Consider the following 12,325-nt stretch of genomic DNA (forward strand, 5'->3'; position numbering starts at 1 on the left):
AGAATTAGTCCAAACAGGTGTAGTATTAGTGGTTAAAGCTGCAGTATTAGACCGTACAGGTGTAGTATTAATCTGTAAAGTTGTAGTATAAGTCCGTACAGGTGTAGTATTAGTGGGTAAAGCTGTAGTATTAGACCGTACAGGTGTAGTATAAGTCGGTACAGGTGTAGTATTAGTGGGAAAATTTGTAGTATTAGACCGTACAGGTGTAGTATTAGTTGTTAAAGCTGTAGTATTAGACCGTACTGGTGTAGCATTAGTGAATAGAGCTGTAGTATTAGTGGATAGAGCTGTAGTATTAGTCAGTAAAGCTGTAGTATAAGTCCGTACAGGTGTAGTATTAGTGGGTAAAGCTGTAGTATTAGACTGCACAGGTGTAGTATTAGTGGTTAAAGCTGTAGTATTAGACTGTACAGGTGTAGTATGATAACCTAAGGTGAACAATAACATTATTAAAAATAATAATAGTTTTATTTACCTTGCGCGGTTTGACTGTCTTAGACTTTGCAGAGGTTAACTGGTTGTGGGTCTGTGACATCTGATCCAGGTACAGATACACACAGCAGATTTAATGTTCACATCAATAACTTATGATCTGAATCAATAATTGATAATCACATATTAAATTATCACTCGGTAATGTAGTGAAAGGTTTGAATTAATATTAATAATCTTTGTTATTGATCAAATCATCTGAGGAGCTGCTGCTAATGAACCTGTACTTCACACTAACAGGCAGCAGGGGCGCCGAGGCTGCTGTAAGAGTACCTTTATGTCAACGAAGAAGAAGTTCCGGAAGCGGCGGTGATAGCGGCTAACATTAGCATCAGCTGATCGGCGGGAGTAAATGTTCGTTGTCAGATATTGGGAATAAACCTGCAGCTGCTTCCTGTGTCCCCGCTGCACCGAGGGGGGCTAGGTAAGCTAAGTGCTAAGTGCTAAGTGCGGCTTCAGGCTTGTGTTCAAAACTCTTTGACTCATTTCAGCTCAGTTCACGTGTTTATTCAAACATTAAACATGAAAACGTCTTAAATAGCGACCGAAGTTAGCCCAGCAGCTACTAGCTAACAGGAGCTACTATCAGACAGTCAGAGGGAAACGCGCCTGTTCGTAGGAAACAGTTTAACGATGTACACATGCTAACGTACGTCCTTTACGTTGGCATTGACCCGTTCATCCAGTAGAGGGCAGCGCAGAGTTTAACAACAAATGACAACGAGGAGGTGAAGAAGTTTCTGCTTCTTCTTCGTCTCTTCATACTTTCTTCTCCTCTCAAACTTCCACCATCGTCTTCCTCATTTCCCACGGGCGCAGCGTTGCCTGATGGGAAATGTTGAAGTATCGTACCAGAAGCTTAACATTATTCTAGTTTGAGTAGAATAACAGTAAACGAGCAGAGCGTTATTGATCATGAAGAGGGGAAAGTATCATACAACTGGCAACACTGTGATCGTGTCACTGGAACTTGTGGCTATTGGTTTTGTAGCTTTAAGTTTTATTGAGCGAATATACAAACAATATTAATTCAGAGTACAAATAGAAGACGGTCACTTTACATGTGTGTAAACTGATCCTAGCACCTGATGAGGCGGTTGTCTAGTGGCAGAAACTTGGACTCTGGGCAGAGAAGGTCTCTGGTTCGACTCTGGTTCGACTCCACGGAGAAACAACAAAAGACAAACCTGGATTGATCTGTCAAAAAAATCCAAGAGTCTCCCTACCCTGTCTAGTGCCACTGAGCAAGGCACCTTACTCCCCCAACATCTGCCCCCCGAGCGCCATACATGGTCGCTCACTGCTCTGTGTGTCCTGCACCAGATGGGTCAAAAGCAGAGGTTACATCTCCCTACCTGCATGAGTGTGTCTGTGTTTGGGATGAATAAATGCATCTTAATCTTAATCTTAATCCTCATCAATTCTCTGAAGGTGCTGAATGAATCTGATCAGTTTAATGTAAGTAAAAGGATGTGTTAGTTTCTGTTCTCAGTGTCCTGGTGTCCTCAGCGTCCTGGTGTCTTCAGCGTCCTGGTGTCTTCAGCGTCCTGGTGACCTCAGCGTCCTGGTGTCTTCAGCGTCCTGGTGTCCTCAGAATCCTGGTGTCCTCAGCGTCCTGGTGTCTTCAGCGTCCTGGTGTCATCAGCAGTGTCCTGGTGTCTTCAGCGTCCTGGTGTCTTCATCGTCCTGGTGTCTTCAGCGTCCTGCTGTCCTTAGCATCTGTGTGCCTCTGATGACATGAGCAGTTCTGTGAGTTTTCTTCTTCTCGGATACTTAGATTTTGATGTGCTTAACATGTTTCATCTATTCACTTCAATAAGTTATGACTGTTACATCATCACGACTGTGACATCACAGTAAAACCTTGATCACGACTCTGGCATCATTATCATGCCTCTGATTGGTTGACAGGCTCTATTTAGGAGGTTTTAATGAACTAGGATCATTTATTATATATTTGATTTTTAACATATTGAATACATATTCAATATGTTCTTCCGGGCCACTAAGGCCCACGGACTCGAACACAGAGGTACCGTGGTACCATTGAGAGTGGGGGGGGAGCCGCCCGCCTCGCTGTGCTCCAGAGGAACAGCCTCCTCTACCCCGACAGCAGGGAGACAGGAGATCCACTTCTGACCCACATGTAGACCCGTCCTCATGTTTGACCCAGAAGGCAACCTCCAGATGTTCGGTCTGAGAGTCCAGTCTCCGCAGAGATTGATTGAATCTTTACATCCCAGACTCACTGACCAGAAACCTCTCGGGGGGGGCATGATCACTAGAAGTTTTCACAGAAGAATTTTAGGCAGAGCGAGGTTTGAAGAAGCTGCCTCCCAATCGTCCACTCTCTCTTTATTCTCTTCTTCCAAAAATGATTCATTGATGGAAAAACCTTTTTCTGAATATCTGTAGTATTATCTAGGGTTAGGGTTAGCAGCAGGGCTCCATCTAATTGGCCAAATATATTTACATGGCACATGGAACATGTATCGCAGTTCAAGTCTTTTGCGATATGTATGTTGCCCATGTTGATATCGCAATGATACTAAAGACACATAATTGGGGCGACTGGGATTGAACCACTGTTCTTGTGTTTTGACCCGATCGATCCCCTGAGCCACAGCTAATTGGACGGACGACTTATACCCTTGAAATCACTTGACTCTGTTTTGTTTCAAATGAGGAGTCAGATATGATGACCAATCAGCAGTAACTGTTCCAGAGGATTAAACCCCCCCCCCCCCTCTAGTGCGATGACGTCTCTTTTTCAGGCTCACAGGAAGAGGAGGAGCACAGGAAGTTCTGTTCGTTCCCAACCCAGCACCAAGAACAGCAGAGCGACTAACGCTAACAGAGTGGCTAGCAGGATGGCTGATGTTAGCAGCACACCTGATGGTGACACTCCCCCTTCCACAGAGACCATTGATGTGATGGACAACGCTGAGGACAGTGAGTACAGATCGATTCTGATCAATGAGTTACTGATGTGTAACACAGGCTGTATCAGTAACTGAGTCAATAACTGGTGTGTTCAGGTGTGGAGGAGGTGGTGGATCTGACCTGTGAAGCATCGGAAGCTGCTGTGGTCGACCTCACCAACAACGACTCAGTGCTGGTAACGAGTCAACTAGTCAGTCAGTCAACTAGTCAGTTAGTCTAGTCAGTCTTTCTTCCTCAGATTAGTGTCAATAATCTAATAATCAAAGTCACTAAGTTTTTGTCTTGTGTTGATTCTTCTTGCTTCTTTTTTCTTCCAGCTGGTGGACGAAGGTAAAAAATGTTTTATTGTGAATCTAATGACATGTTCTTCTACATTTGAATGACGGGGACATTAAAACATCTATGGTGTCTTCCATCAGGTCCTCAGAACAGGAGAGTCCCCACAGGTGAGAGTTACATCGTCAGCAGTGATGAAGACGAGGACACGCTCCCTGTCCTCAACCCTGCCACCATGTCCTCTGTGCACACCTCCAGGTATTAGACCTATCCATCATTACATTATCTTGGTATCAGAACCGGTTTTAGTCTCTTCCTCTCTGACAGAATCTGATTGTTTCAGGTCGACTCCGGGGACGATCAGTTGTCCTGTTTGTCTGGACTCGTACTCTGAGGTGAGACACGGCCTCAGGACAATTTGCAGTTAACGACGCGTAGGCTAACGTAAGATGGCTGCTTCACGTAACCTGCGTCCTTTTGGTGCCTTGCTTGGGCTCATCCTTAGAAATGAATGTTATGGGTTGCAAGATGCAGAACCGTCATAAAGTTCAGGGCAGTAGCGAGTCGTTGACGGGTGTGTGACCAGTTCCAGAATTACACACATTTGTTTGATTTGTTGTCGTTTTTTTCTGTCTTGATTCTATCATTTTTCAAATGTGGACATCCACGGGTTCCTCCAGACTGATGTTCATTCCTGTTAATGTTGAGCCCAAGCAAATAGGAAAGTGGCAGAAAGGTCTGACCCAAAAGATTATGGAGCAGAATCTTCTGGAATCGTCCAGTAACACATAGGATCTCAGCAATTATGTGAACAATAACGTTCACGACTCAGCCGCTTGTCTGCGCTGACGCGTCGTTGAACAGCAAGTTGATCTCGGGCCTAACACACGTGTGACGCATCTGAACATCATGAAGGATCCTGAGCTCTGTTTGGTTATATCCTCCACAGATTGTAGACAGCGGCCGATTGGTTGTGTCCACTAAATGTGGTCACGTGTTCTGCAGTCAGTGTTTGAGAGACGCTCTGAAATCATCACACACGTGTCCTACCTGCAGGAAGAGACTCACCCACCGCCAGTACCACCCCCTCTACGTCTGACATCACCAGTGACCTCACCAGATGACCTTTGCTGCTGAAACTTTTTTATTTCAAGTTTTTTTTTATCAGAAACATGAAGCCTTCAGTCAGATCGTATTGATAATTGATTGATAATTTATATTTTCAGTTTTCATCTGATCGTTTAAGTTTATTTGTTAAAGTAAAAATAAATACTATTGATTCTGTGGAAACATTTTTTTTCTAGTTTTGATTAAAACATTGTCTGAAGAACTGGAGTCACTCAGGTAACCTCTGACACGTCAGTGAAACATGAAGTGAAACGTTTCACTGCACCGACTTAAGGGGAGGGGGGGGGGGGCTGCTGGAGTCCAAAAAACACTGTCAGAGCAGAATCCAATACAACTGTCAGTCAATAGACACATTAAGAGAGACAAGAGACAAAAACAAAAAACGTAACATGTTCCATACATCTCCTGAGGCAGTACAACTGAAACGAGGTCATTGTAAATGTTTTAAAGCCTAAAAATCTCTGATGTCTTCCATCGAGATGCATTCAGGGACAATCGGAAATACATGGGCCGCAAGCTTACTCACCTCTGCTGGACTTTGGGCTTAAAACATTGTGTAATGACCTTGATTTAAACCTGCTGAATTCAAACTGTGTGTGTGTGTGTGTGTGTGTGTGTGTGTGTGTGTGTGTGTGTGTGTGTGTGTGTGTGTGTGTGTGTGTGTGTGTGTGTGTGTGTGTGTGTGTGTGTGTGTGTGTGTGTGTGTGTGTGTGTGTGTGTGTGTGTGTGTGTGTGTGTGTGAAGGGAGCGCAGGTCGGGGGGGGGGAACAGACTCCGACAGAGACACAGGACGAACACCTTCATGTGTCTGATCCTGAGATGATGAATCCTTCATCAGAGAACCCGTCGCGGTGCGTCTCAGAGACATGTCCACAGCTCCAGTGCCCAGGCTTCATTCTTTTTCATCATCGTCACAGAAAAGTTTGTCTTTTGTGTCCTACACCGCCAATGCCTTCCATTCCTGCTGTTGTGAAAGTCTTGTGTCTTTTACCTTTAGGGGGCGTCTCTTATAACTTCAACTGTTCAGCACAGCGCCGTCTTCGTGACAACGCATGTCCTTATAAGGACAAATAGAGGCCTGGCAGTATGCTAATTGCAGAGAGCGGAAACGTGCCTGTCCATTTAGAATGATTCTGATTCACAAACATACACACAGTAGTGACAACAAAATCAGACTGGTGCGCACGGGTCATGATGGTGATTGTCTGCGTAAGAACATTTCTGTTCGACTTGAAGCGGCCCTGTGCAGCACTGACCTAATGTGATGCAAGCTGCTCTTAACACAATGCTTGATGGTTAGAATTTTTGTCCACCTTCTGACAGCGCTGCAAAATGTCACCAGGTCCCATGACCTTAACACATGGCGGGAGCGAGCTGGACACACGTTCTCTAGCTGCAGCACCTTGGATCCACTTGGGACATCACAACTCTTTGGCAGAAGGCTTCACTGACACACATGACATTATTTTCTTATTCTGAGAATTCAGGTTTGTTTTCTGCTCTGTATATCCATAAATGTACTGTATAAATTAGGGGCCTTTGGGGGTTCAGCATCTTGCCCAGGGACACTTTGGCAGGGGCTGGGATTCGAGCCCCCACCGTAAAAACTGAACCCTCTTTGTACCGCTTTGGTTAAAATGTAATGTTATGTGCTGTTTACTAAAAAGAAAAAGATCACACAGTGTGATGAATTTTCATCTCCTGGAACAGCTGAGAATCCGGTTATTTAGTTAGACAGCTTCTCTCTGATCACCCTGATCAGCTGACCTCAATAATCTCAGCTACGGTCGCATCATTTCCTGTTACAGTATGGATCCTCTCTGAACAGTAGATGGCAGTAATGCGCTTTGATGTTGGCTGCCACTCGCCAATAGACGAGGCAAGCCAGAAGAAAACAAATGTTAGGTCCCATTTCACTGAGAAAATTACCCAGAAACCGAAGGCCCACTTCATGTGGTGTAATTCTTCAGCAAGATGGCAGGAAACTAGAGCACCCTCTAATGAAGAGGGGACTCCTGCAAAGTGTAACACCTGCCTCCAGAATGAAATTGATTTGCGTGTGAAGGAGCATGAGGTACATTTTCCTGAGATATTAGAGGAAATACACTTGAGAAGAATGGTCGATATTTATATAGGAGGAAATTACTCAGAGATGGATCACTGCAGCAAACAGCTGAAGCTGGCAGCCATCGAAATGAGGAAGTTCCTCTACCTGAAACTGTCCAGACTGCAAATTAAGTCCAATCAGATTTCATATAATGAGCAAAAGATAAAGATCTCAGAATGGAATGATCTTAATGAAGAAGTTGAACAACTTAAATTTCAGCTTTGCTCTGAAAACAAAGCGCATTCTGAGAGCCATTGAGTTTTCTTTGACCAGAAAGAGGTAATCTACAATAAATCCATGAACTCAAAGAGTTCTTCTACTTCTACTGTGCATAAAATCAAACCCTTGGAGAAGGAGCACCGGGATTTGATTATTCAATTAGAAGAATTGACAAAAGGCTGCAGGAAGAACTTGACTTTCAAATATTTGCCCGAGGAGGACAATGCAGAGGCTCTGGAGAAAGATAGAGTGGAGATTCAAGGGGATACAATTCAGGACCCCAAATATTTACACATCTTGATGCTGCATGTCAGGTCATGAATGATGTCTTACAGCAGCTTAGGATGAGCTTTGAAAGTTTGAAGGAAGAAATTCCTCATCAGAGCACCGTAAGGACACCGTCAGACTCAGACCTGAAGGTCTCAGACTCAGAGCCACAGGTTTCAAAACATGAGGCAGAGGTCACAACCCATAAGCTACACATCACACATCATGACCTAAACGTCTCAGTCCATAAACCTGAGGACTCGGTCCATGAGCCAGATGTCTCAGACAACAAACCAGAGAGTTTTGATCTAAGGGATGATGACTAAATCCTAGGACCATGAATTTAGTTCTGAGGTCTCAGAGCGTAGAGACTAGGGGACAAAACAGACAAAACAGAAAATGGAGGAATAATCGTTTGTATTTCCTCTAACCAAGCAACTGGGGTATAAAGAGGTAGAATGTTTACACTTTGGGAATATGTTTGTAATGATTCTCAGGTATACAAGAATTTGGAAGGAGCTTTTCAGATGAGAAGTAAAACGTCTTCAAGCATCTACAACCAAGTGCAGTTGCCTTTGATTCCATCTCTTGGATGACAATGACAATACAGTGGTTAGCTCCGCCCTTTTTCTGACTATATGTTACTATGCTTTCATGTCTCATGTAGTGCACGGCCATGCAAGGACGTAAAGTGCTCCTCAGTCCTCACTTGTCATTCAAACCCCAAGGAGGCTTTGTTCCTAGTGGATTAATCCATTGTTTTTCTTGTCTTTTATGAAGAATATCTGACATGAGGATCCAGCTCGTAGTACTGTGATCCTGACTGAGTCGACTTTATGCCAAATAAAAAGTTATACTAAAAGGATTTGATTTGATTGATTGTTCATTCTATATCTGTGTCTGGTGTTATATTTATGTTGGGCCAGTCTCTTTCTCCAACATACTTCATATTACACTTTGAGCATTAAATCAAGTAAATCAAGTTGTTTGAGTTGTTGGAATCTTATTACTGTTGTAAAGCATCAAAGGGGATTTGTTTAATTTTGGGAGCCCTCCCCTAAGAATTGGTCTAAATGGGCTTCCAAGTTTAATTTGTCTGGATTAGGGTTCACCTTCAGTAATCTGTAAAGCATGGGCAGGGCAGGACCTTCTCCTAACTCACGAGTCACTGTTCAGGTGCTAGTGGCCTCTTTTGGATTCATGTATGATAGAATAATCTCCGTACAGCCTGGCTTTAATGATGGAGCGTATCATAGCAATAAACTGGGAGTGTTAGGAAACATCCAGCTACAGTGGGTCTGAGTGTTTGCTAGTCACCGTGTTCCATGTGCTCCACCTCCACCCACACAGATCCTGAACTGAAGATAAATCAATATGTATTAATCCACCTGTGGGTGTTAGAGGACAACTGTTACAACCCAGATTAGAGCTCTGAGGAAGGGAAGTAACACAGCACCGGTAGAATCTGGCAAAGCAGCCTTATATTGAAAAAATGCTCCAAATGATTTGCATTAACAAAGGAATCAAAGAACAAACAAGTTACACAAAGGGTTAGGGGCGGAGGGTGACGCCAAAACATAAAATAAACAAAAGACAAGGGTTAGGGCTCTTCCTAAATCCTGGTCCTACTCCCCTGACTCACGGTATCAGACAGTGTTATTTTAAACCTGAGACATAACAAACTCTCTAATAAACTTTCATAAACAAGAATATATCGCATTGATTAAATCACAAACAGCTCAAGTTGCTCTCAGACAGTGTGGCAAAACTGCAGAGGAGAGGCAAGACAATACTGATGCTCTTTTCAATAGTGTGGTAAATGTGGTAGAAAAAGGAAATGAACAACACAGGAAGGAGCAGAGACGCGGTTTCTATTCAGAGAAAGAGAATCTGTTCTTCAGTCTCTGGCAGCAGCTGAAATGGAGCAGCAAGAAAATCAACTGGACAGAGAAAGATTCTCCTGTTCGATCTGTGTGGATCTACTGAAGGATCCGGTGACTACTGGCTGTGGACACAGCTTCTGTAAGAGCTGTATTGACAACTGGGACAATGGGGAGGACAGAGGAAGCTACAGCTGTCCTCAGTGTAGAGAGACCTTCACACCGAGGCCTGTCCTGGAGAAAAACACCATGTTAGCTGATTTAGTGGAGGAGCTGAAGAAAACTGGACTCCAAGCTGCTCCTGCTGAGAGAGAGCTCGGGCTGAGGAGACAAACCATCCAGCAGAGAGTCCAGGACACAGAGAAAGACGTGAAGCTGCTTCAACAGGAGGAGGAGGCCATCAATGGCTGTGCTGATAAAGCAGTAGAGGACAGTGAGGAGATCTTCACTGAGATGATCCGTCTGCTGGAGAAAAGAAGCTCTGATGTGAAGCAGCAGATCAGATCCCAGCAGGAAACTGAAGTGAGTCAAGTCAGAGAGCTTCAGGAGAGACTGGAGCAGGAGATCACTGAGCTGAAGAGGAAATACCATGAACTGAAGCAGCTCTCAGACACAGAGGACCACAGCCAGTTTCTACACAACTACCCCTCACTGTCACCACTCAGTGGATCTACACACTCATCCAGCTTCAGGATCCGTCCTCTGAGGGACTTTGAGGACATAACAGCAGCTGTGTCCCAGGTCAGAGGTCGACTACAGGACATTCTGAGTGAGACAGAGACAGATATTTTACAGATTGTGTCTCAAGTGGATGTTTTACTGCCTAAACCAGAGCCAGAGACCAGAGCTGACTTCTTAAGATATTCAGAGGAAATCACACTGGATCCAAACACAGCAAACAAACGTCTGTTATTATCTGAGGGAAACAGAAAAGTAACACGTATGAGAAAAAAACTGTCTTATTCTGATCACCCAGACAGATTCACTGTTTGGCGTCAGGTCCTGAGTAGAGAGAGTCTGACTGGACGTTGTTACTGGGAGGTGGATGTGGAGGTGGAGGTGAGAGGAGGAGTTGCTGTAGCAGTCACATACAAGAACATCAGCAGAGCAGGGAAATCAGATGAATGTGGCTTTGGATACAATGATAAATCTTGGTCATTATATTGTGATAGTAACGGTTATATCTTTTGTCACAACAACATCGACACTCCAGTGTCAGGTCGTCTGTCCTCCAGAGTAGGAGTGTACCTGGATCACAGTGCAGGTGTTCTGTCCTTCTACAGAGTCTCTGACACCATGACTCTCCTCCACAGAGTCCAGACCACATTCACTCAGCCTCTCTATGCTGGAGTTGGGGTTTATTATCCTAGAGACACAGCTGAGTTGTGTAAACTCAAATAGACTCGAGTCATAAAAAGCAGTGATTAAGATTGTGTGTGTAAATCTTTAACTTCTCTTGTCTCCATGTTTGTTGATCAAAGTTCTTCGTGGTGACGTTTCTGCTCCGCACAGAGATCAGCTGTCAATCAAACACTGACCTTCCTTCATCACACATTAATTTCTCACTTTGTAAAGACAGAAATCTATAATTACACTGACATGAATATGTTTGAATGAATTAATGTTACTGTTGTTTTCTGAATCAAAGTAGAAATCAGGTTGTGTGATGTTTTAGAACCTGTGTTGATCCTGATCCTCATCAATGAGATGATTCTTTGTTCTTTTTTTTCCACATGTGAGATGAAGGTGAAACAAACTGAGTGTGAACTCACTGAACAAGAGTCACTGAACAGACTTTACTGATGAAACGATCATTGAACTCAGAGCGTCAACATGTGTCCAACAGGTCAACTTCACTCTGGTTGGATTCACAGAGCATCAGTGTTATGGGATGTTTGGTCACATTGTTAATGTGGAACCTGGTTTGTTTCTATCACGGCTCATCTCTGTAAAGTGTGAATCCACTCGTCCTCAATGTATTTACATATTTAGTGAACGGGCATATTGATCTGCTGCTGCGTAGGTTTCTGTTCTTTCTTTCTCGAGTGACTCTGAGGGTTTGTTCTGCACCTCTCATTACATGTGTTTCTTATACATGTCTATATCAATTTAAATCTCTTATATATGTATAAAGCTATACAAATCTAATGTGTGAAGAAGCTGAAAGTTGAAATAAAGAATAAATCCAGTCTGTTCTTTTGTCTTCATTCAAAGCTTATGGAGACAAAGTGAAACTCCTGTGAGAGAAGAACTGAGGCAGTTTCCTCCTGAAACTCCACAAACCTCCGTGTTCAAGTTCAGTCTCTGTCTTTTCAGGGACGATCACAGAAACACTCAAGTTCTAATAAAAGTGCTAAAACGACACATTTCCCATTGCCTGTCATTCCAGTTTTCTCCTCATGTTCAGATTTCCACTCGAATGCGATGAAAGATCAATGACTTCTTATTCACCATTTGCAGAGTTTGATCTCACACATCGATCATTAAACTTCCTCAGCAGATCCAGTGAGTTTGGATTCATTCCAAATGAAGTCAGTTTTCTATGAAGTGCACGAGTCTGAAAACAGCTCAGAGACGATGGACAGTTTCTGCAGCTGATCCATTGAAGGTCAAAGGTCAGATGCTATCAAGAGTGGATTTCTGGATGAGATCAGCTCTTTGGTTTCCACCTCCATGTGTCTCACACTCTCCTCAGAGCCCGGCTGCAGAGAACTCACATGATTAAATCCAGAGTGACCTTTGTCACACACACAAACACACACACACACACACACTGACGCCCAGCCAGAATTCTGCAGGACTGACCCTAACCCTTTTTTTTTTACAATAAACTTTATTTTAGACTGTCAACATACAAAGTCAACATACAGTGTTAAAACTACAAATGGAAGAAAGAAGAGATAATTGAGAAATACAGTAAGGATTGTTTAATTATTTCGATGACTCCCCCTGCTTCAACCGACGACTGGGCAGTTGAAATGGGGAGCTAAAGGCGATGCACTGGTCGACG

General features: G+C 43.6%; 2 protein-coding genes across 6 annotated transcripts; both read left to right on the forward strand.

Annotated features, from left to right (window-relative positions):
• The first annotated feature begins 770 nt into the window (after nt 1-770).
• Nucleotides 771-4,998, forward strand: rnf4 (ring finger protein 4). Of its 5 annotated transcripts, XM_062410818.1 has the most exons (8): nt 772-919; nt 1,975-2,244; nt 3,270-3,447; nt 3,534-3,613; nt 3,756-3,768; nt 3,858-3,972; nt 4,058-4,109; nt 4,664-4,998. In XM_062410818.1, the coding sequence occupies exons 2-8, from the start codon at nt 2,233-2,235 to the stop codon at nt 4,811-4,813; spliced, it is 600 nt and encodes a 199-aa protein (XP_062266802.1). In that variant the 5' UTR covers nt 772-919; nt 1,975-2,232; the 3' UTR covers nt 4,814-4,998. The 5 variants fall into 5 exon arrangements, with proteins under 5 accessions (XP_062266768.1, XP_062266802.1, XP_062266777.1 ...); XM_062410784.1 differs by having other exon boundaries at nt 771-919; nt 1,975-3,447; XM_062410793.1 differs by having other exon boundaries at nt 2,005-3,447.
• Nucleotides 4,999-9,345: 4,347 nt separating this feature from the next.
• LOC133973045 (tripartite motif-containing protein 16-like protein) lies at nt 9,346-11,586 on the forward strand. The gene has a single exon (XM_062410675.1). The coding sequence runs from the start codon at nt 9,355-9,357 to the stop codon at nt 10,714-10,716; it is 1,362 nt and encodes a 453-aa protein (XP_062266659.1). The 5' UTR covers nt 9,346-9,354; the 3' UTR covers nt 10,717-11,586.
• The last annotated feature ends 739 nt before the right edge of the window (nt 11,587-12,325 follow it).

Source organism: Platichthys flesus, chromosome 2 (genome assembly GCF_949316205.1).
Source record: "Platichthys flesus chromosome 2, fPlaFle2.1, whole genome shotgun sequence".
Classification (NCBI taxonomy): Eukaryota; Metazoa; Chordata; class Actinopteri; order Pleuronectiformes; family Pleuronectidae; genus Platichthys; species Platichthys flesus.